Source organism: Diaphorina citri, unplaced genomic scaffold, assembly GCF_000475195.1.
Source record: "Diaphorina citri unplaced genomic scaffold, Diaci psyllid genome assembly version 1.1 scaffold1761, whole genome shotgun sequence".
Taxonomy (NCBI): Eukaryota; Metazoa; Arthropoda; class Insecta; order Hemiptera; family Psyllidae; genus Diaphorina; species Diaphorina citri.
This window is the reverse complement of record NW_007379187.1, coordinates 387-24526: the sequence shown is the minus strand read 5'-3', so window position 1 is coordinate 24526 and position 24140 is coordinate 387. Positions and strand designations below refer to the sequence as shown.

At 37.8% G+C, this 24140-nt stretch overlaps 2 protein-coding genes and 1 long non-coding RNA gene across 3 annotated transcripts in view; all 3 read right to left on the bottom strand.

The window, feature by feature from the left end:
* LOC103517132 (protein kinase C-like 2) overlaps positions 1 to 17208 on the bottom strand; it is a gene marked incomplete at its 5' end in the record, with an annotated part of 34204 nt that extends 16996 nt beyond the window's left edge. Inside the window, 2 exons of the mRNA XM_026829343.1 lie at positions 16258 to 16486; positions 17055 to 17208. Coding sequence (XP_026685144.1) covers positions 16258 to 16486; positions 17055 to 17208 — 383 coding nt within the window. The remainder of the gene's footprint in view (positions 1 to 16257; positions 16487 to 17054) is intronic.
* LOC103517131 (lachesin) lies at positions 8135 to 9900 on the bottom strand. Its single transcript, XM_008482151.3, has 2 exons — positions 8722 to 9900; positions 8135 to 8587 (listed from the first exon to the last, which is right to left on the bottom strand). The coding sequence occupies exons 1-2, from the start codon at positions 9695 to 9697 to the stop codon at positions 8460 to 8462; spliced, it is 1104 nt and encodes a 367-aa protein (XP_008480373.1). The 5' UTR covers positions 9698 to 9900; the 3' UTR covers positions 8135 to 8459.
* LOC113470704 lies at positions 14543 to 15415 on the bottom strand. The gene is made up of 2 exons (XR_003393665.1): positions 14886 to 15415; positions 14543 to 14759 (listed from the first exon to the last, which is right to left on the bottom strand). It is a non-coding gene; the product is annotated as an uncharacterized LOC113470704 (long non-coding RNA).
* Positions 17209 to 24140: the final 6932 nt, after the last annotated feature.

Sequence of the window (24140 nt, the reverse complement as noted above, 5' to 3'; positions counted from 1 at the left end):
TTTTTTTTTTTTTTTTAAAAAAATATTGAATCTATTTACACAGTTTAGATTAGGTGAATTTCGGGAAACTTTCGGAAACGGAACTGATTAAAAAAAAAGATAAATTTATTACAGCTCATCCCCAAATGGAATTCAATTTAGCTAAAAAATCTTCTTATCTCAGTATTAATACCCACTCTTACAGCTTACAGGGTTTATACCTACGCTTTTCCCGGAATAAAATTCCATGACTATTCCAGAAAATTTCCATGAGTTTTTCAGAAAATTAGGGGCGGAGGTACTTAAAAGTCGGTAAAAATTACCCCTTCATTTCAATAAAATATGCAATATGCAGAACGTCAAGGAATATGAGGGGGAATGCGTTTTTCGGAAAAACTTGATATTTAATTTGAACATTTTTAATTTTTAATCGGGTGGCAAATGACTTCCAGGTTTTAGGTTAAATTTTCAAGATTTTCCCTGACTTTTCCAGTTTTTCCCGGTCGCGTATAAACCCTCATCTACCACAGTCTAGAAACTAGATTCACACTCTAGGTATAATACTAATGAAACACAACACAACTAAAACCGAATAGAAAATAAGTAAGTAATGGATACATTATAATACAACAGGTAAGAAATAGAAAAGAGAACCCACCGACAGTCTTGATCCCTGAGAAGATGAAGAAAGCAGTGAAAAGAGAAGAGAGAAGAAAAGAGGGGGAAGAAGAAAATAGAATGAAAAGTGAGAACTGAAAAAAAGGGGTAGAATTAGCAAAAGTTATAAGAGTCCTAACCACATATGCTCAAAGCAATCACCCTAGTTAGGGCTGATTGAGAGGCTGACAAAAAACGCCGACCCCGCCTGTACACGGGAAAAGGCGAAGAAAAAGAATCCTACCTATAAATTCTAACATGCAAATGAAATGAGAATAGAATTCAATTTTTTTTTTCCAAATATTATGTTTTTTAGAAAATATATTTCCTTTGTAAAAACCGTAACACAATTGACAATCTACTGACCTACATTATTTGTTAAAATTTACTTACTGTATATTTAAAAAATAATACAAAATTACTGATAATTTTAGAAAAACAAAACATATAAAATTTGTGAAAAAGGTAAAATTTGAGGAAAAAAATCAAGGAAGTAAGAAGAAAACTCATTAGAAACATACAAAGGAAAAGTAGAATAGAATATACAATAAACATACATAATTATGTACTTCATTTATACGTAGGTACTGGTACAATGAGACTGAAAAGTCCAAGTCCCCCACAATCTAAATTAGGTGTTATTTGATGGGCATGGGACTGCTGAGGTAAAGGGACTTTTCAGTCCTGTTCGGGCAAGATAATCAAGGTGAATTCTATTCTATTCTACCTAAATATTACATATATGATAAATGTTACAGGATTATTTTGTTTTCAAAAAGGACAGCAGTAAATGTTTCCAATTTTCCATTTACTCCTCTGATAAAGAATTGATCCTAAAATAAATTTGTGTCTACTCTCTAGTTCGAAAATACATATATCTCCAAATTAAAAGTAAAGTGCATTTTTTTGATTAAAAAAGAGCAAACAAAATAAAATGAAACTTGAGTAACTTTGCTTTCGAGAGTTTCGAGACAATAAGACCTCAGCAGTTACAGTGCCCTCTATCAAACCTATTTAAAATAAAATAAAAAAATATAGATAATAAAAATGGAAATATACAAAAATAAGATCTTTTAAAAATGGACGGAATTAATTTAATATAGATACAGGTAGAGTTATGTGTAGATCTAAACATTCGTGTGTGTAAAAAATTTAAAAAAGACGTGTAGGTATCAAAAACTTTCTATTTAAGCAAGTACCTACAAACCTACATATTTAAGTATTTATATTAAAACATCGCCAACCCTATTTCAGTGGCCGAAAGCGAACTTAGCAATGTGAATGCCTTGAAAAACTATGGCCAGTTTAAAACTAAATTGAACAGTTTGGAATGTAATTTTACTGTTAAATTTGTTAAACATCTCCTTAATAGTAAAATAGATGAGTGCATAATGTGCATTATTTCATTGAGCTGAGATTACACAATACTGTGGAATTTTAATTTATAAGTTTCCACTTGTTGTTTTCAAAAAGGACAGCAGTAAATGTTTCCAATTTTCCATTTACTCCTCTGATAAAGAATTGATCCTAAAATAAATTTGTGTCTAGTTCGAAAATACATATACATATCTTCAAATTAATCGAAAATACATATATCTCCAAATTAAAAGTACGAAAATACAAAATATCTCCAAATTAAAAGTAAAGTGCATTTTTTTTAAATAAAATATAGCAAACAAAATAAAATGAAACTTGAGTAACTTTGCTTTCGAGAGTTTCGAGACAATAATAAGACCTCAGCAGTTACAGTGCCCTCTATCAAACCTATTTAAAATAAAATAAAAAATATAGATAATAAAAATGGAAATATACAAAAATAAGATCTTTTAAAAATGGACGGAATTAGTTTAATATAGATACAGGTAGAGTTATGTAGATCTAAACATTCGTGTGTGTAAAAAATTTAAAAAAGACGTGTAGGTATTAAAAAATTTCTATTTAAGCAAGTACCTACATATTTAAGTACCTATTTATATTAAAACATCGCCAACCCTATTTCAGTGGCCGAAAGCGAACTTAGCAATGTGAATGCCTAGAAAAATTATGGCCAGTTTAAAACTAAATTGAACAGTTTGGAATGTAATTTTACGGTTAAATTTGTTAAACATATCCTTAATAGTAAAATAGATGAGTGCATAATATGCATTATTTCATTGAGCTGAGACTACACAATACTGTGGAATGTATGGTTGATTATAAAAAGAATACAAAGAATAATTAATATAAAATAAAGCTCATCTTGTAAAACATACTATGCTAGACATTATGTATAGATACCTAAGAATTAATAACACTAGAGCTCAAACAAAGAGGTAATCAGCAGAGGGGTTATTCATTAATTAGTTCAAAGACAAAAAATTAGCTACATATGTAATAATAACACCTAGCAAACAGTTATATGTTATATTGTCTTACATAATTATGTCATTTGTTACCTATGTGCAGGAAGAATGAACCTTATTATGTAGCAGGGGTTTCCAACTAGCAGCCCGTGGGCCACATGTAGCCCGCCAGACCATTTTCGAGGCCTGCAAAGCTTTTTGAGATTTGTACAATACAAACTTACATTTAGGTAAGTTTGTACAAGAAGAAGAAGAAGAAGAAGAAGATTTTTCAGAACAACTCTCTCATCAAATAAATTGTTAACAAATGGTATACCCATCCGTAAAAGCCGAAGCTTGTGCCACGGATGGGGAAGCTTGTGCCACGGATGGGGATAATGGAATGTATGGTTGATTATAAAAATAATACAAAGAATAATTAATATAAAATAAAGCTCATCTTATAAAACATACTATACTAGACATGTGTATAGATACCTAAGAATTAATAACACTAGAGCTCAAACAAAGAGGTAGGTAATCAGCAAAGGGGTTATTCATTAATTAGTTCAAAGACAAAAAAGTAGCTATATGTAATAATAACACCTAGCAAACAGTTATATATTATATTGTCTTACATAATTATGTCATTTGTTACCTATGTGCAGGAAGAATGAACCTTATTACTTATTACATAGCAGGGGTTTCCAACTAGCGGCCCACGGGCCACATGTAGCCCGCCAGACCATTTTCGTGGCCTGCAAAGCTTTTTGAGATTTCTCATGTTGAAAAATTTTCCAGTGTCAGGGATTTCTATCTCATAGTTGTGTGATCTGTGACACATTTGAAACTTGTTTTTCCTCCACTACTTTCAAACTCCTTGATTTCATTCTGGGTCGAAAATTTTGCTATGTGCATTTATCTCCATGACTAGTCAATACTAGGTTGTTCTTGAGAGGCTGAGTGGGTCCCTTTAACATTAAGTCATGAAAGTAGAACATTTTGCACGTAAAAAAGGTCTGACTCTGCTTGGCATTGAACTTGGCTCTGCCAAGAAGAAGAAAAAAAAAAAAAAGATTTGGTAGGTAGGTTCTTAAACAAAAATCTTCGAATTTTAAAATTCTAATTAAAAAAAAAAAAAACCTCATGTTGAAAATTTTTCTGTGTCAGGGATTTCTATCTCATAGTTGTGTGATCTGTGACACATCTGAAACTTGTTTTTCGTCCACTACTTTCAAACTCCTTGATTTCATTCTATTTCTGGGTCGAAAATTTCGCTATGTGCATTTATCTCCATGACTAGTCAATACTAGGTTGTTCTTGAGAGGCTGAGTGGGTCCCTTAAACATTAAGTCATGAAAGTAGAACAGTTCGCACATAAAAAAGGTCTGACTCTGCTTGGCATTGAACCCGGCTCTGCTGTTTTTCCTATCATTCGTCCCTCCTTTACAAACTTCTTCTATTCGTCCCTTCTTTAACTCTAGTCAGTCATTCGCCCACACATTCTCTCCCTCGTCATTCGTCCCTCCTTTCCCAACTTCTCTTTCTCGTACTATTCTCTACGATCTTTTCCTTTTTCTATGGGTTTAGTTTAGCTTCCATTTCAATAATAAAAACTTTAGAAATGTGTAAATTGATTAAAAAGTTTGCTCCGTTTATTATGACTAAAACGGGTTTGCTTATGGTTTTGCCGGCTATAAATACAGCTTACTGCTGCAGTAAAAAGGCGAAGATTCTCTAGTCTCTACCGTAGTTGTCTGGCTATAAAAAAATGTATGTTAGGGTCCGATGGCCGAACTCGCCCCACGAGGGGAAAAAAGATCACTCCGCAGACTGGCATTCATTGTATCGTACTCCATTTCAATAATAAAAACTTTAGAAATGTGTAAATTGATTAAAAAGTTTGCTCCGTTTATTATGACTAAAACGGGTTTGCTTATGGCTTTGCCGGCTATAAATACAGCTTACTGCTGCAGTAAAAAGCCGAAGATTCTCTAGTCTCTACCGTAGTTGTCTGGCTATAAAAAAAAATGTATGTTAGGGTCCGATGGCCGAATTCGCCCAACGAGTTTCCATTTCAATAATAAAAACTTTAGAAATGTGTAAATTGATTAAAAAGTTTGCTCCGTTTATTATGACTAAAACGGGTTTGCTTATGTCTTTGCCGGCTATAAATACAGCTTACTGCTGCAGTAAAACGCCGAAGATTCTCTAGTCTCTACCGTAGTTGTCTGGCTATAAAAAAATGTATGTTAGGGTCCGATGGCCGAATTCGCCCAACGAGGGGAAAAAGATCACTCCGCAGACTGGCATTCATTGTATCGTAAGCGCTAGCTTGCGGGTTCGAATTCCGCCCGAGGCAGATTTTATCAACTGATTAAGTTCGTTTGCAGGAAGGCTGGCTTTCTCCTGTCTTCCTACTCTCTTCGCTTTCAGGACGGCAAGACCTTAGCAATTACAGTTCCCTCTATCAAACCTATTTTTTTACTGTTGCTAATTTCTTCAGCCAACTATTATTATTATTATTATTTGTTTATTATTGTGACCAAATACTCAATGTTGAGGATGAAATTCCATGCCTCGACTGGGATTGAACCCACGCCCTCCTGATTACCAGACGGGCGTCTTTAGCATTACACCACCACTAGCCAAATTTCACGGTTGATACAAAGTGTAAATCAAATGCCAGTCTGCAATGTGATCGTTTTTGTCGCTCATATGGGCGAATTCGGCGATGGAGTCTAACATAGGTACACTATTCCATAAAAAGGTATGGTTTTACCGTAAAAAAATATTGAGGAAACTATATATCTAGTTGAAAGCATATTGAAAGTTGTCTGCGAAAACAAGAAACTATAAATAGATGAGTAAATGGACAGTATTAGTCGGCCATGAAAAAATGTACCTAAGGTAAGTACTTGAAAATATCTTAGGTATTACCTCTGTACTTAGAAGGTATCGGTGTGTACTTTTTTTGGTGTGTACTTGTGTGTTACACTAACAACACTAACAGTCTAACAAAAATCGGTGTGTACTAATTTTGGTAGGTACAATTTCCCATGGTACAGCCGAACCTGAATAAACAGGCCTTAATGCAAGCAGGATACCGGGATAAACGAGGAACAGGATTAAAATCAAGGAAATTATTGCCAGTCCCTTTGGATTCTTGCTTATCCAGGTTCGACTGTACATTTGTCTATTTTATGTACAGGGTGTCTATGTCTATCCGCTATTGAAATCGTACAACAGGACTCACACTGTATGTCTACAAAAAAGTCTAAACCAGCAATTCCCAAACTAGGGTCCAGGGGAATCGCGAAAGACTACCAGAGGTTGGGGTTAAGTCACATAAAATATAAGGGGCCCCGGAGCCTTTACGAAAGGAAGGAAGCCGATTAGAAAAAGAAAGTTTGGGAACCGCTGCGCTGGTCTAAACTACAGTGGGTATTCACTATTCATGTTTCTTTTTTAAGAAAAGAAAAGAAAAAAAAAAAAACAATCTGTCTACCGCAATCTAGATTATTAGGTGAATTTTCCTTTCGGGAAAATCTCGAAAACGGAACCGATTCCGGTGGAGCGCCATCTTGAATTCCCTATGGTTTAATACAGGCGTCTTTCCAGTTTCCAAAAAGGAACAATATCCAGTTTCGTTTCCGAAAGTTTCCCCGAAAGGAAAATAAACCTTTAGGTATTCAGCACTATTCCCAAGAATATAACAAGCTGGGTCCGTCCCTCCGGGAATTTTTTAGCCCGTAGTGATTAGAGAAAATCAGTACCTATATACCTACCTAATTTGTTTAATATTCAGTTTATTATTATTCTTGATTTGATTTTACTTTTATGTAATGATTTAAAATCAAGACTAGAGCCCGTTCTCCCTTTATTCCGTATAATGTTCAAGTCACCCATCCATTTATGGCCTTGCTCGCGGCTAGCTTAACATAGATGACGCTAAAACCGGTCTTAAATTAACGACTGAAGTGTTATCTAAAACTTTCTCGCTTTGAGTTCATAGTTGTGTGATCTGTGACACATTTGAAACTTGTTTTTCCTCCACTACTTTCAAACTCCTTGATTTCATTCTGGGTCGAAAATTTCGCTATGTGCATTTATCTCCATGACTAGTCAATACTAGGTTGTTCTTGAGAGGCTGAGTGGGTCCCTTAAACATTAAGTCATGAAAGTAGAACAGTTTGCACGTAAAAAAGGGTCTGCCTCTGCTTGGCATTGAACCCGGCTCTGCCGCAAGCAAGACCAGTGTAGTTATAGTTGAGTCATGGAAACAAACTTTAGGGTTGCTCAATCACAATCCATGAGACCTTTTTTGAAACTGCTGAAAAAAATGGACTTTCCACTGGCAATTTAAATTAAATATGAATAATATGTCATACATGGCTCTGTTCCTTAGCAAGTTAATAAATAAATAAAGATAAAAGTAGAAACACACTATTACATCCTGTGAGCTCACGTGACATGATAGTAGTGTTTCTACCTTGACATAATTGTTACCTATTTCTTTAAAACCTACCTCTTTGTTTGACCCACCTAATTCACCATTAATTACTTACATTCAATAAATTAATAATAATGTAAATGGTGACCATTGAAATTTTGATTGCTGATTGCTATTTTATCCAAATACAATAGAGGTAAGAAGTACCTAACCACATGGGTGTTATTCAGTCTGCCAAAATCCTGTCTTAACTCACAAATCAGTCAATAGTGAAATTTCTATACTTAAATCGCGATACCGGCAATAATAATGTAAATGGTGACCATTGAAATTTTGATTGCTGATTGCTATTTTATCCAAATACAATAGAGGTAAGAAGTACCTAACCACGTGGGTGTTATTTAGTCTGCCAAAATCCTGTCTTAACTCCCGAATCAGTCAATAGTGAAATTTCTTTAATGACACCATAGAAAATTATGAAAATTTAAGATTTGGCTTTTGACTTGGGCCAGGCAATCAATGGCACATTATTCTCCTTTTTAAAGGCTGAATTAAACAAAGACAACTATTCAGTCCAGCTATCAACCTTGAATTCTACTGACCTACCGTAACAGCTGCACAAAAAGTGCATTTTGTCCAACTAGAACAGAATGTTACTGGATGTCAGTTGATAACTGGACTGCCTACTAGCCTTGTGCAATATAGCCATAAAAGATTCTGAGATTCTGGATTCTAAAAATTTGACTGTCACACAATGTAAAATTTGGAATTTTTCTATAACAACTTGATATGACTTTGTAAAATTGGATGGATGATAAAGCTCTCCTAGGAATGCTTCAGAAATAAGAAAGATAAACTGGTTCAACCTAACCAAAGCTCGTTTCACAGTATGTACTTCAAATCAAGAGATCAAATAGGTACCTACGAGTACATACTTGTATATTAACTTATTGTGGACCTATACTTACATGAGATTTATAATAATTTATACCACTGAAGAGCTTGATTTCACCATCCAATTTATAAACACTGTCAATGTTACAGTCTCCTTACCTCTGAAAGAATCTACTTATTACAGTACCAAGCAATAATTGTACAACCAATAATGTTATCTTACTCATTTGTACTACGGGTGCATCAGACGGTCTTGTCTGTCCACAAGCGGGAGGACACACTGGTATAATAGACTCGAACAATTCAACTGTTTTCTCTGAGGTTCCCAACTTGTTGGCTGCTCGGCAAATATAACTGCCATATTGACGTTTCTCAATGGTAATAACTCTGATGGTTGTGTCTGTGGAGGACACACTGGTATAATAGACTCGAACAATTCAACTGTTTTCTCTGAGGTTCCCAACTTGTTGGCTGCTCGGCAAATATAACTGCCGTATTGACGTTTCTCAATCGTAATAACTCTGATGGTTGTGTCTGTAAACTCATCCGCTGTTGCAAAGTGGGATATACTGTAATGTTGGTTGTTTGTAAGGACCTGCTGAGTGTCTTCCTTAATCCACACAATAGCAGGCGGAGGGTAGGCTTCCACGTGACATTCAAGATCCATGTCATATTGTAGCGCTTGACCTAGACGGGGCTTGGGCACTGTGATGACAGGAGCAAACTCAACTTCTACAGCAATATTTCTCCTTGTTCCTTTACCAACACCATTTTCAGCAACACAATAGTAAGTACCTCTATCTTCCTTGGTGATTTGAGGGATTTTCAAAATACTTCCCCTGTAAATACTCCCACCAGTAGGTAGGATAGCATTGTTTTCACGTCTCCATGATATTCTTGGTGTAGGGTGACCTCCAGCAAAACATTCCAGTTGTACAGGTTGTCCTTCACTTACAACCAATGACCGAGTGGAATTGTCCGATATCACGGGAGGTCTACGTACTTGCAGGTCAACCTCAGCAGATATTTTGTTGTTGATACCAATGATAACTTGGCACCGATAGTACCCAGCATCAGTCTCTTGAATATCTTTGACTAGCAAGGTGTACGTTGAACTGGCTGTATCATAACGGATAGCAAACCGAGAGTCTCGTATGATAAGTGAACTACCTGTGGATATTGGTAGAGGCTCGGTCACCTTATTGCGGTCAACTTTCATCCAAATCACAGGATAATCTTGTGCATACTGAACGGAACACTTCAACTCTACTGTACCTCCGATGTCTTTGATTTGCTCTTGAGAAATGTAAGAAATTGTTGGTGTTCTTTGAGCAGTCGTCAAGTTAATCAGAAAAAACAGGACGAATCCAAAAATGAAACCTTTGGATTCCATTGCAACAAAATGTAAACAGAGTTTTGGGATGAACGGAACACTTCAACTCTACTGTACCTCCGATGTCTTTGATTTGCTCTTGAGAAATGTAAGAAATTGTTGGTGTTCTTTGAGCACTCGTCAAGTTAATCAGAAAAAACAGGGCGAATCCAAAAATGTAACCTTTGGATTCCATTGCAACAAAATGTAAACAGAGTTTTGGGATGTAGCGTTCCACACCGGGTTCAGGGTGGACTTGATGGTTTTGGTTTTCTTCTTGATGTTATCCGAGTCCGGAATGAGTTTCAATTTCACGTAGGGATCCGAGAGTCCGTTCGGATCCATGGGAATCAGATTCTTACCCTGTCGGACTGAAGAGGAAAATTCAATAAATACAGAAAACTAGCTCTTACCGTTTTCGAGATATTTTGTTTAAAAATATTTATTTATTTTTACAAATTTACGGATTGAAAAAGAAAAAATCCATTTTTACAAATTACAAAGACTAATAGGGTACTTAGAACTAAGCTTACGTACTAATATCAATAAAAATCTAATAAAGAGAAGAAGAAGAAGGTAGATAGATATAATGTAGATATAACCAGGTGTAGATATAACCAAAATAGACAGACACACACTTGAACCAATGGCTGAAACTTTGAATTTAGGCTCTAGGGATCTCAAAACGTGTTTTGCCACTAAAAACTGACCATCGAAAATTTGACCCTATAACAATACTTTCCTTCCCATAGGATAAGGCAAATAAAAAAAGATGAGTGTTTCACCGCCGTTTTTATTTCGCAGCAAATGAAACAACTGCTACATTGGACTCTTGTGGTATGTGTCGTAGCATGTCCATCGCGTAGTATATCCCCATCCGTGGCACAAGCTCTGCTTATACGGGTGGGTATACCATTTATAAGAAAAATGTATGTTCCGAGTTTTTTTGTTAATCAAATATAAATGGAAACTTATTAAATAAATAAATAAAATAGATGAGTAAGAGACACAATACTGCCCCAGGTGCTGGGTCAACACGGGAACACCAGAAAGTAACCAATTGAAATATTTGCAGTCGAAAAACGAGTACAAATTTTTGTCGATGTGGTGGCCATCGATCCCGGGCAGTTGGGTACAAATGTATTAAATTACACTGGTCTTCGCGTGTTCTTCCGTCTTTTTCTGTGAACTTTTAGTTTTAATGTCTTCCGCAACTGTTCCACCACCTAACCTCGGGAGCGTATGCCGTGACGTCAAAGTTCACGATTTACCGGCATTTTTTTAATCGATTTATCTCGAGATCTAAAAGTCGTAGAAGAAAAAGAAAAATTCCGTTGGTCCTCATTTTTTCTGCTCTATGACTTTGAAACATCACCCAAGTAAGCGCAACTGATCTATTGAAATATTTGCAGTCGGAAAACGAGTACAAATTTTTGTCGATGTGGTGGCCATCGCACCCGGGCAGTTGTGTACAAATGTATTAAATTACACTGGTCTTCGCGTGTTCTTCCGTCTTTTTTCTGTGAACTTTTAGTTTTAATGTCTTCCGCGGCTGTTCCACCACCTAACCCTTTCTGGGCTTTTGACATAGCAACAAGTGTCCTTGATAAAGTAAGTCTAATTATATTGGTTTAGGCCCAATGTGAATCTGTGAAAAACAAACTTACTTTCCACGGTGAGTTTACTGCCGGCGCATGTTATCTTGAGTTCTATTCGGCCCCGCCTCTCCGTATGGTCACACCCGCATAGATTTGGCACGCTCTCCTCACACCTCTTGTGTACATTCATATCACAGGCTGCAAGAAAATGAAGATGGGACGGGAATTAAGAACGAGGTTCCAAGATATTTGTTTTTTAGGGCCCTACTTAGGCCCTTTTTGGGTTAAAATAATAATTAAACAGAAAGCAGTTTTTTTATCCTCCTTTGTATTGAACCCATGATCTCCGGTTTAGCAGGCGAGCTACCAATGTACATGGAAGCTGTTTCTCATAGGTATAAAAAATAAATAAACCTTTATTTGGTGGTCATTTTAGGCACAACACATACTTAAAAGTTTAGAAATACATACAAAGAGCAATCCTATACCTATGAATATACAATATAACCATCATACATGAAGTATTTGTAAGTTCTGCCCATTTGAAAATGTGCCCAAACTCAAGGCCAAGACCCCAATTCAGCAAATTGCTGAGGTATAATTCTCATGGGTACTGGACGAAAAACCGGCATTACGGGCAAAAAAAAAAAGGTTCTTTTGTAAGTAACGGAGACCGGATATGCATAGGAAAACAGCAGTGTGGCAGTCTAAAAAAAAAAACAAATAGAAGAGGAATAGAGAGAAGAGAGAGAGAGAGAGGGAGAGAGAGAGAGAGAGAGAGAGAGAGAGAGAGGGAAAGACGAAAGAGAGATAGAGAGAGAGAGAGTTGGAGAGAAAAAGTTACTGAAAGAAAAAGAGGAGGACGGAGAAGAAGAAGAAGAAGAAGAAGAAGAAGAAGAAGAAAGAGAGAGAAAAAAAAGACAAAGCGAGATAAGAGAAAGATACAGAAAGAAGAAGAAAAAGAAGAAGAGGGAGAGAGAGCAGCATGTACAAATAAAATGGGAAATGAATGAGGTGTTGGAAAATCTTTTGTAACTTTGGATTTGGATCGGAATCGGAAACTTTTCATAACCTCACAAATGATGAAAAAATTCCCCCAAAGTCAAATGAAAATCCCACGCGAGACGAAAATTCCCTGACAAATGAGCTCCCCATTCACAAGTGAGTTGGGTTTTGAAATCTCGCTGGCCCGAAGGTGTATTCGGGTGGACTAATGGACTTCGGGAATGATCGTGCATACTCGGAAGTATAGCGCAGTGAAGGGGACCCGACACGTTCAACATTTTGTGCTGCCCCGAAGGTTCCGTGCGCGTTAAATAATGCTTCATTTTTACATGCCTTTTATTTATTTTTTTATTATTATTATTTCCTGATTTTATTGAATTTCAACTTATTTTCTGATTTTATTGAATTTCAGTACCTATGTATTTCACTTTGCTTTCATTCACAGAGTGTGGTTTTATTTAACATTTATGACCGGGTCCACATAGCGAGTTTAAATGAAATTAAACTCGGTTTGAGATATTTTTTGGAAGAAAGATTTGGCGGTTTTTTAATTCCACAAAGTGGTATTTGGGGGGGATCTCGTAATTTTTACTTTCTTTGTAGACAAGATGCGATGCGACATATGAGCGCGCAACGCGACAAAGTTTAAATCACGAAACGGGACGTTCCGTTCAGCATTTCGTCCAAATTCAAAATTCTGCTTTTCCATTGGCTATTACACTTGTAAGATACTTTTCCATACTTTGGTGATTTAGGGCACAGGAGTAATAACCAGCCCCCCAAGGGGGAGGGGGTATGGCCTCCTGGCCCCCATAAATACGGCCCTACGTACATATCTCAGTGTTCTTGCTTGTAAAGTAACCAAAAACCACATCACCTTACTATAGGTAGTCTCTAGGTAACCTACTTACATATTCTCTCAACACACAGAATGAAAAGAAAGGTACGCTGAACAAGCAAGAAAAGAAATAAGGAGAGAGAGAGGGGGAGAGAGAGAGAAATAAGAGTAACTGAAAAGAAAGAAAGAGAGGGAGAGAGGCAAACCAAGGGAAAGGGGGAATGGCCTCCTGGCCCCCATAAATACGGCCCTACGTACATATCTCAGTATTCTTGCTTGTAAAGTAACCAAAAACCACATTACCTTACTAGATAGTCTCTAGGTAACCTACTTACATATTCTCTTAACACACAGAATGAAAAGAAAGGTAAGCTGAACAAGCAAGAAAAGAAAAATCGAGAGAAATAAGGAGAGAGAGAGAGAGAGAGAGAGAGAGAGAGAGAGAGAAATAAGAGTAACTGAAAAGAAAGAGAAGAGAAAGAAAGAGAGGGAGAGAGGCAAACCAAGGGAAAAGGAGAGAGAGAGAGAGAGAGGAGAAGGTACAGAGAAAAAAGAAGAGAATTCGAGAAAACAGAGTGAGAGAGAGAGAGAGAGAGAGAGAGAGAAATAAGAGTAACTGAAAAGAAAGAGAAGAGAAAGAAAGAGAGGGAGAGAGGCAAACCAAGAGGAAAGGAGAGAGAGAAAAAAGAAGAGAATTCGAGAAAACAGAGTAGAGAAAGAGAGGGGCTCTGCTGCAAGCAAGACCAGTGTAGTTATAGTTGAGTCATGGAAACTGACCAACTTTAGGGGTGCTCAATCACAATCCATGAGACCTTTTTTGAAACTGCTGGAAAAAATGGACTTTCCACTGGCAATTTAAATTAAATATGAAATATATGTCTTACATGGCCTTGTTCCTTAAGTAGCAAGTTAATAAATAAATAAAGATAAAAGTAGAAACACACTACTATTACATCCTGTGAGCTCACATGACATGATAGTAGTGTTTCTACCTGGACGTAATTGTTTTTTCTTTAAAACCTACCTCTTTGTTTGAATTCGGTCCCAATCCCACACCTCTATGAGGAGACGACGGTCCTTGTCTTCCGGCTTGAGCTCGCTAGATGGCGCAAATGAAAAGGGGGGGGGGAAAGAGTTTAGCGTAGCAAATACTATTCACTTCCTAAAACCAGAATTTCTGAAAGGCCTATACCAGGGATTGCCAACTTCCATTTATGTAAGTAGGTATTTCCCATAACAGAATTTCTGAAAGCGTATACCAGGGATTTCCAACTTCCATATGTTACATTGGCATGCTACATAATTCACCATTAATTACTTACATTCAATAAATTAATAATAATGTAAATGGTGACCATTGAAATTTTGATTGCTGATTGCTATTTTATTCAAATACAATAGAGGTAAGAAGTACCTAACCACATGGGTGTTATTCAGTCTGCCGAAATCCTGTCTTAACTCACAAATCAGTCAATAGTGAAATTTCTATACTTAAATCGCGATACCGGTGTGGACAGACCTCATAGAAAATTATGAAAATTTAAGATTTGGCTTTTGACTTGGGCCAGGCAATCAATGGCACATTATTCTCCTTTCTAAAGGCTGAATTAAACAAAGACAACTATTCAGTCCAACTATCAACCTTGAATTCTACTGACCTACCATAACAGCTGCACAAAAAGTGCATTTTGTCCAACTAGAACAGAATGTTACTGGATGTCAGTTGTGTATAAGCATTGTTGATGGCTGGACTGCCTACTAGCCCAACCTTGAATTCTACTGACCTACCGTAACAGCTGCACAAAAAGTGCATTTTGTCCAACTAGAACAGAATGTTACTGGATGTCAGTTGTGTTTAAGCATTGTTGATGGCTGGACTGCCTACTAGCTTTGTGCAATCTAGCCATAAAAGATTCTGAGATTCTGGATTCTAAAAATTTGACTGTCACACAATGTAAAATTTGGAATTTTTCTTTAACAACTTGATATGACTTTGTAAAATTGGATGGATGATAAAGCTCTACTAGGAATGCTTCCGAAATAAGAAAGATAAACTGGTTCAACCTAAGCAAAGCTTGTTTCACAGTAGGTACTTCAAATCAAGAGATCAAATAGGTATCTACATACTTGTATATTAACTTATTGTGGACCTATACTTACATGAGATTTATAATAGTTTATACCACTGAAGAGCTTGATTTCACCATCCAATTTATAAACACTGTCAATGTTACAGTCTCCTTACCTCTGAAAGAATCTACTTATTACAGTACCAAGCAATAATTGTACAACCAATAATGTTATTGACTTTGTAAAATTGGATGGATGATAAAGCTCTCCTAGGAATGCTTCAGAAATAAGAAAGATAAACTGGTTCAACCTAACCAAAGCTTGTTTCACAGTAGGTACTTCAAATCAAGAGATCAAATAGGTATCTACATACTTGTATATTAACTTATTGTGGACCTATACTTACATGAGATTTATAATAGTTTATACCACTGAAGAGCTTGATTTCACCATCCAATTTATAAACACTGTCAATGTTACAGTCTCCTTACCTCTGAAAGAATCTACTTATTACAGTACCAAGCAATAATTGTACAACCAATAATGTTATCTTACTCATTTGTACTACGGGTGCATCAGACGGTCTTGTCTGTCCACAAGCGGGAGGACACACTGGTATAATAGACTCAAACAATTCAACTGTTTTCTCCGAGGTTCCCAACTTGTTGGCTGCTCGGCAAATATAACTGCCATACTGACGTTTCTCAATCGTAATAACTCTGATCGTTGTGTCTGTGAACTCATCCGCTGTTGCAAAGTGGGATATACTGTAATGTTGGTTGTTCGTAAGGACCTGCTGAGTGTCTTCCTTAATCCACACAATAGCAGGCGGAGGGTAGGCTTCCACATGACATTCAAGATCCATGTCATATTGTAGCGCTTGACCTAGACGGGGCTTAAGCTTGTACCGTTAGTAGCTTTTTCCCGCCGTTTTTTTTTTTTTTTTTTTTTTTAGTGCCACAAAGTGGTATTTTTGGGGAGATCTCATAACTTTTTGTAGAAACTTAGCATAATGCGACACATGAGCGCGATATAAAAATGAGTAAATAAAAAATAAAGACGGTACTCACCCTCATTTGATTTTTCAGCGTCGCCAAGTCGGTCCCCTCAGCCGGGACGGGCACATTGTAGAACTCGCCCTCTTCCTCCGTCAGTAGCTTGTACCAGCCGTCAACCGGAGCCTTGATCAGTTCCGAGATCCCGAATGAGAGGGATCCCATGAAGTCATTCCGGGACGTTCGGTCCCAATCCCACACCTCTATGAGGAGACGACGGTCCTTGTCTTCCGGCTTGAGCTCGCTAGATGGCGCAAATGAAAAGGGGGGAAAAAAAGAGTTTAGCGTAGAAAATACTATTCACTTCCTATAACCAGAATTTCTGAAAGGCCTATGAATTTATGAACTACATACCAAATTTCAAGTCTCTAGCTCATACCGTTCCCGAGATATTGTTGATTTACACTAAAAACCGCCAAAAAGCGGCAAAATACCGCCAAGCGTTACACCGATCTCTCTCTCTCTCTCTCTCTCTCTCTCTCTCAAATATCTAGCTCTTACCGTTCTCGAGATATTTTGTTTACAGACAGACACACACTCTCTCTCTCTCTCTCTCTCTCTCTCTCTCTCAAATATCTAGCTCTTACCGTTCTCGAGATATTTTGTTTACAGACAGACACACACACGGACGGATGGCTGAAACTTGGGATTTAGGCTCTAGGGACCTTAAAACGCGTTTTGGCACTAAAAACTGACCATCGAAAATTTGACCCGATTACATTACTTTCCTTCCTATAGGTAGATAGGATAAGGAAAGTAAAAAAACATTACTTTCCTTCCTATAGGATAAGGAAAGTAAAAAAACAACTTACAAGGTGATTGTCTCGTTCCACACCGGGTTCAGGGTGGACTTGATGGTTTTGGTTTTCTTCTTGATGTTATCCGAGTCCGGAATGAGTTTCAATTTCACGTACGGATCCGAGAGTCCGTTCGGATCCATGGGAATCAGATTCTTACCCTGTCGGACTGAAGAGGAAAATTCAATAAATACATATCTGCAGTTAGATTATGGAATTCTCTTCATAGGGATATAAGAGACTCACAAAGTCTAGGAGCATTCAAGACCTCCCTGGTGAAAAATCTTAAAGGCTCACAGTGAAGGAAAAAAATTAGTGGTTGGGTGGAAGAGCTCCTCTAGGAGAAGCCTGCCACTTAAAAGAAAGCCGTAGGCTCACAGTGAAGGAAAAAAATTAGTGGTTGGGTGGAAGAGCTCCTCTAGGAGAAGCCTGCCACTTAAAAGAAAGCCGTAAAAAAAACTAGCTCTTACCGTTTTCGAGATATTTTGTTTAAAAATAGACAGACACACACACGAACCAATGGCTGGAACTTTAGATTTAGGCTCTAGGGATCTCAAAACGTGTTTCGCCACTAAAAACTGACCATCGAAAATTTGACCCGATTACAACACTTTCCTTCCCATAGGATAAGGCAAATAAAAAAAGATGAGTGTTTCAGCGCCGTTTTTATTTCGCAGCAAATGAAACAACTGCTACATTGGACTCTTATGGTCTGTGTCGTAGCATGCCCATCCCGTAGTATGCCTCTCATCAGATGGGCGAGAAGAGACACAATACTGCCCCAGGTGCTGGGTCAACACGGGAACACCAGAAAGTAACCAATGGAGCAGTTGCAAATGGGTAAAAATTATAAATAAATGGTCGATTCCTATATAAAAAGTTGGGAAAAATCCAAATCTGAGGTCAAAACTCCGAAAAAACAACTGTAAAAGTTCGAAAATTCAATTTTTATAATGAAAAAGTTCAAAGATTTGTGACGTCAGACTTAACGCAGTTGCTATTTTTGTCCGCTAGGTAGCGCCACTATGCAAGCACGCTAGCGGAGGAGCAGAAAGAAATGCGCAGAAACGTATGCGCACAAACACATTAATGCGTTGCCTGCAAGGGAGCTTTGCTCGGGACATTTGATGTGACGTCATCGCCTACGGGAGCGTATGCCGTGACGTCAAAGTTCACGATTTACCGGCATTTTTTTAATCGATTTATCTCGGGATCTAAAAGTCGTAGAAGAAAAAGAAAAATTCCGTTGGTCCTCATTTTTCATGCTCTATGACTTTGAAACATCACCCAAGTAAGCGCAACTGATCTATTATAATGTTATATACACGGACAAATGATAAAATCCAGCTTAAAGAAGGTAGACAGAAGGGGCGAGAAAAGCATTAGGAAAACCATTAAAGATAAGTTGAAAAATGAAGTTGAGCTTAAAATCAAGCAATAAAATAGCTCGTTAAACGGAACCAAGAAACAAAAAAAGTAGGTAATAAAAAAAGTAAAAAGGAAGTCAACGGGCCCCGCGTGATATGCATCGTGTGTAAAAATTACACGATGTGCATCGTGTGAACACGACTTGAAATATACAACGAGCACAAAAATCACTTTTTCAAGGCGGCAAATTTTAAATTTCGTTGGTGTTTGAACTGTTTGAACAAAAAGTCAAAAGTGAAGCAGATTTTTATGAGATTTTGCCAGGAAGTTCTTGGAAAAAGCTCTTAAAAGCGTAAATCTAGGTGATTTTTAAACAGTTCTGTTCAATTTCATAACTTTGAGTTGTTTGTAGAAGATTCCACAATGATTGAAATCACTTGCAATGACAGACTTGGTGAGTAACAAAAAAACCATCAACAGTAACAATGTTAACTTTCCTTCGAATTAATTTTGAAATTCTACTTGATTTTATGCTAGGAATTAGGAGAGTTGTATCACCAATCATAATAAGCAGGGCCGGATTAGCCCCCCGCGGGGCCCGGGGCAGTTTCAAAGGCGCGGGGCCCCCAGTTTGGGCTGATCGAACTTAAAATTTTCAGCGCCGCAGGCGAAATTTTTCAAAAAGTAGGTAGATATGTGCCTCATGCTTTGTCACAAGTTAATTTTTGACGTACCTAATTCGTAGATATTTTCTTATCCTAATTTTCGCTGAACGCTAAAGTGAGCAAAATAAAATAGAGTGCCGCAGGCGAAATTTTTGAAAATTTTGCTAGATATTTTCTTATCCTAATTTTAGCTGAACGCCAAAGTGAGCAAAATAAATTAGAGCGCCGCAGGCGAAATTTTTAAAAATTTTGGTCCACAATCTTGAGAAATCCAGGCTCACCAAAAGTAAATTTTTCAGCGCCGCAGGCGATTTTTTTTTTTAGAAAAAACCCATAATATCTAGTGTAAGTCCTCAAAGCGCGGGGCCCCCAAAAGCGCGGGGCCCGTGGAAGTCTGCCATTCTGCCTTATGGGTAATCCGGCCCTGTCTCTGACAAGACAAAAGGCATACTAAGTTTGTTCTTTGACAAGACAAAAGGCATACTAAGTTTGTTCTCTGACGAGACAAATCCCTGTCTTGTTTGTCTCACTCGAACATTTCAAAACGTGACAAATTTCTTGCCTGAAAAAGCTGAATCACTGGAAATTGGTCAAATGTGCCTAAAAAAGGGTTTCCGTATACCGTCATCAGCACAATACACATGTCTTGAGGTTACACTATTTGGAGGGATCAGTAATTTGTCCTCAATCGTGCCTTCATTCACTTAAGAAGAAGAAAAAGAAGAAGAGGGAGAGAGAGCAGCATGTATAATTTTATCGTTTTTACTAAACGGTCTGTAGCTCTGACGGTGAAAATTGGCGTTAATCTATTTTAAATTATTTTTTATTGGTTTTAAGAGATGCTATCTGCCTAATGGCTCCCTTTTATTACCCCCATCAGATTTTATTATCATGTTTTTTTTTTTTTTTTACTATTCCTGTAATAATCAACAACAGTGGTGTAGTGGGTACCACGGTGGACTCGGGATCTGGAGGTTGGTGGTTCGAGTTCAGGTCGAGTCGTAAAATTTAGCTCAGTGCATTAAGCTGGTAACAACGTTTGTGACAAGCATTTATGTGACAAGAAAACTTTAGTGTTGTTCAAATTTGGCCGACAAATCTCTGTACCTATTTTTTCTAGTTAAGCAAGGTCTTTTTACTGAATTGTTAGTTGTATGTATTATTCTTTAACCCATCAAATATACGAGACCTTGTTTAGACTGCTGCGGTAAAGGGACTTTTCAGTCCTATCCCAGCAGGGTAAACAAGGTATATTTATTCTATTCTACCTACAGACAGATAGGCTCGTATCCAGAAATATACTGAGGGGGACCCAAGAATCCGAACAGTGGGGGATGTGGAGGGATGCTCCGAATTTTCGGAGTCCGGCCCATAGACCAGTGCCCTAAATCACCAAAGTATGTAGAAAGAGAGAGAGAATTCATATAAAATGAGAGGAAAGTCGGTTAAGTGTGTTTGAATATACGAAACTGCAGGGTTCCGTCAAGAGTACAATACAAAAAGGGCATATATCAACACATACAGGAATTTTGCCGTTTACCTAGTGTTTGGGCCACGTTAGGCCAGCCACTCACTATCAGGTAGACCTGTTCAGGTGTACCTGTCAGGTCTACTTGATAGTGAATGTGCTCATCAGATGTACCTGTCAGGTCTACTTGATAGTGAATGTGCTCATCAGGTGTGCCTGTCAGGTCTACCTGATAGTGAGTGTGCTCATCAGGTGTACCTGTCAGGTCTACCTGATAGTGAGTGTGCTCATCAGGTGTACCTGTCAGGTCTACAGTGAGTGTGCTCATCAGGTGTACCTGATAGTGAGTGTGCTCATCAGGTGTACATGTCAGGTCCACTTGATAGTGAGTAGTGAGTGGCTGGCCTTACGTAGCATAAAGAGCCCCTGGGCCACCTTAGGGAGCCCGAGAGCGGATGGAGTTTACCTCTCGGTGGTGTAGTGGTCAAGGCGCTCGCCTGGTAAACAGGAGGGCGTGGGTTCAATCCCAGCCGAGGTATGGAATTTGATCCTCAACAGGGGGGGGGGGGTGAGAGTCCAAACAGTGAAATACCGGGAGGGGGGATTGGATGTTCCAAATTTTCGGAGTCCGCCCCATAGTAAAGGAGCAGAGGTGAAGTCTGAGGGCCCTGATGAACACGGCCCTGGATGTTGATGAATCTCAGGTTTTTGAAAATTCAGGAGGCCTCAGTCGCGCAACTAAGCTTTCAATGTGCGACAGGCCTTAGTGTTCAGAACAAGTGGTCAGCCGGGTATAGAGTGAAAGTTGCCGAGCAAAACTTTTTGTATGCAAATCAACTTTCTTGGGTGAAAATCAACTTTTTTTGTGTGAAAAATCAAATCAACATTTTACTTTTTTGTGTGAAGCTCAATATTTGCCCAATCTCAATAGAATTAGGAGCACTTTTTAGTGTGTGTGGTGGGAAAACATTCAAAGTTTCATCAACAGTTGTGGAAGTCAGAGACAGAGAATCTTGGCAAATAAAGATGTTTCAGATGTTTGTTTACAAATGCAAGCGATAACGGCACAGCAGGAGCTTCCGATGTTATACACAAGGCTAGGCTAGAATAGGCTTGAAAAGTAGGTGCATGGGGGATAGGCGGATAGGGATAGTAAACGAAAGACAAAAAAATCCATTGCCGATCTTTGAAAAACGATTTCCCCTCCTTTCTGACGCCTACGCCCGGGGCGAAATTTGTCCCGAAGGGATAAGGTTCGTTCTCGGAGCGGCTGGCTTTCTTTTATCCTGTCTTCCTTCTCTCTTCGATTTCGGGACGATAAAACCTTGGCAGTTACAGTTCCCTCTATTAAATCTCTTGGAAAAAAACACGCCTCGCTTAGCCTAACCTAACCCTTTGTATATAACCAGATAATTACAACCTGAAGCCAAAGAAGAGTTATCTTGTCCCGCGTACATCACAAATCTGCTCCACACCACAACTGTTGGTACAGTTGGACAGCATTAAGCAAAAGAGAACCATCCATATAAGGGAAATGTCCTTATGGATTTTGTTTACCATATTCCCCCCCCCCCCCCTCGTACACATACAACATAGGAAGGAGGTAGGTATAGGTATAGCCTACAAATACATATATATTTAGGAATGTAGGTAGTAGGTAGGTATCGAATGAAATAAAACAGCATCTGTTCCATTTCTACATGTGCTTTTTAAAAGTAATAAAGCTAAAAGTCTTCCCCTATCTCTCTCTCTTTCGCTCTTTCCCTCGTTCTCTCTTCTCTTCCTTATCCCTTCTTCTTCACTTTCTCTTTCCTCTGCCTTTCTCTCTCTCTCTTTCTCTATACTCTTCGATTATCCAGAAACCCGACTACCTATATTTGGAGGAAGGAAGAGAGAAGGAAGAAGAAAAACAAGTGACTTTTCAGTCTCATTTTGGCAGGATAAACAAGGTATATTCTATTCTATTTTCTGCTCAATGCTGTAGAATTCAACGAGTACAAGTATAGAAAGTAGGAATTAATTGAAAATAAGTTTGAATAACACAATAATTAAGTCAAGATCAAATCCAAAGTTTATGACACTCATGGCATTCAATTTCAAGCTTGAAAAAGACAACTTTTCAAACTCATTGCATAGTTAGGTAATTGGTTCTTAGAAAGCGACATAAATTTCTGAGACATCGACAAAGTCAGAGAATTCCAAGCTTGAACAAAAATAAAGTTCTTGAAAGTGACAAAAAGGAGTGAACAAATTAAGGCAGGCAATTTCAAGCTTGAAAAAGGGCAACAAAGAAATTTCTGAGACATCGACAAAGTCAGAGAATTCCAAGCTTGAACAAAAATAAAGCTCTTAAAAGTGACAAAAAGGGGTGAACAAATTAAGGCAGGCAATTTCAAGCTTGAAAAAGGACAACAAACGGCCGTCCAGCGCGGGAATGGGGCAAGTGTGGAGGGGACCTTCCCAGCTGGAGACAGATTTGACGAGGTGTTTGGCTTGTAATCTTAAATTACTATGTTTTAAAATTGTATTTAATTTGTTCAAATACAAATAAAGTATTTTTATGTTGATAGAAAAAAAAAAAAAATAGGGAAAAAGAAGGGTTTATATTATGTACTTCTAAGCTGGGTTTCACCAACCTACTTTTTAGCTCCTAATAAGCCTATACTAATCAAATGGAACTTGACAGCCTGTTAAGGGCTGAAAAAATATTGGTGAAATTCACCCTAAATTTAGTGTCTCCTTAATCAAATGGAACTTGACAGCCTGTTAAGGGCTAAAAAAATATTGGTGAAATCCACCCTAAATTTAGTATCTCTTTAATGATTCCTTTTTGGATGGTTGGAAAATCTCTCATTAGTGAAATCTCCAGTTCTGTGATAGGTGAAACCCGCCATACATGTTTCATACAAATCATACATGTAACTAGTGTGTGGTGTGTGAAAGAAATGAAAACAATGCGTGGTTTTGTGAGGCTCTGTGTCTGTGTTGAATGTGAACAATAGAAAAATAAAACCACTGAAATTAAATCCATTAAATTACATATTATGTAGAATTGTACATATTAGGGACTAAACATTAGAAAGAATTGACCTGGATTCATAACATAGATTCGTTTATAGTCATGGGATCAGATTCAATCATCAGGAGGAAAAAAAAGAAGAAGAAGAAGAAGAAGAAGAAGAAGAAGAAGAAGAAAAAACGAACAGCAACAAACAAACAATCAGAAAACAAAACAAGGAAAAACTCAGCGTAAAGAACAACCGGAGAGAACGAGATTGAGAAAAGCAGAATAAAGCAGAAAATGATGAATAATGCAAAAACCTTTGCTATTGTGTAAAGAAGAAGATAAACAAAGAGACGAAGAGAGGGAGCGAGATGGAGAGAAAGGAAAGGTAGGGAGAGGGAGGGAAAGAGAGAGTGAGAGAGAGTGAGAGAGAGAAAGAGAGAGAAAGAGAGAGAAAGAGAGAGAAAGAGAGAGAAGAAAGAGAGAGAGAGAAAGAGAGAGAGAGAAAGAGAGAGAGAGAGAGAGAGAGAGAGAGAGAGAGAGAGAGAGAGAGAAACAATGGGAAAGCAAATGAGAAATAAATTGATCGCCAGTGG

What these genes read in the sequence shown, in the direction of transcription:
- LOC103517131 (XM_008482151.3), bottom strand. Translation starts at nt 9,697, where the DNA reads ATGGAATCCAAAGGTTTCATTTTTGGATTCGTCCTGTTTTTTCTGATT. An exon ending in ATTGTTCGAGTCTATTATAC is followed by an intron (nt 8,588 to 8,721) that starts CAGTGTGTCCTC and finishes AGTCTATTATAC; the next exon opens with CAGTGTGTCCTCCCGCTTGT.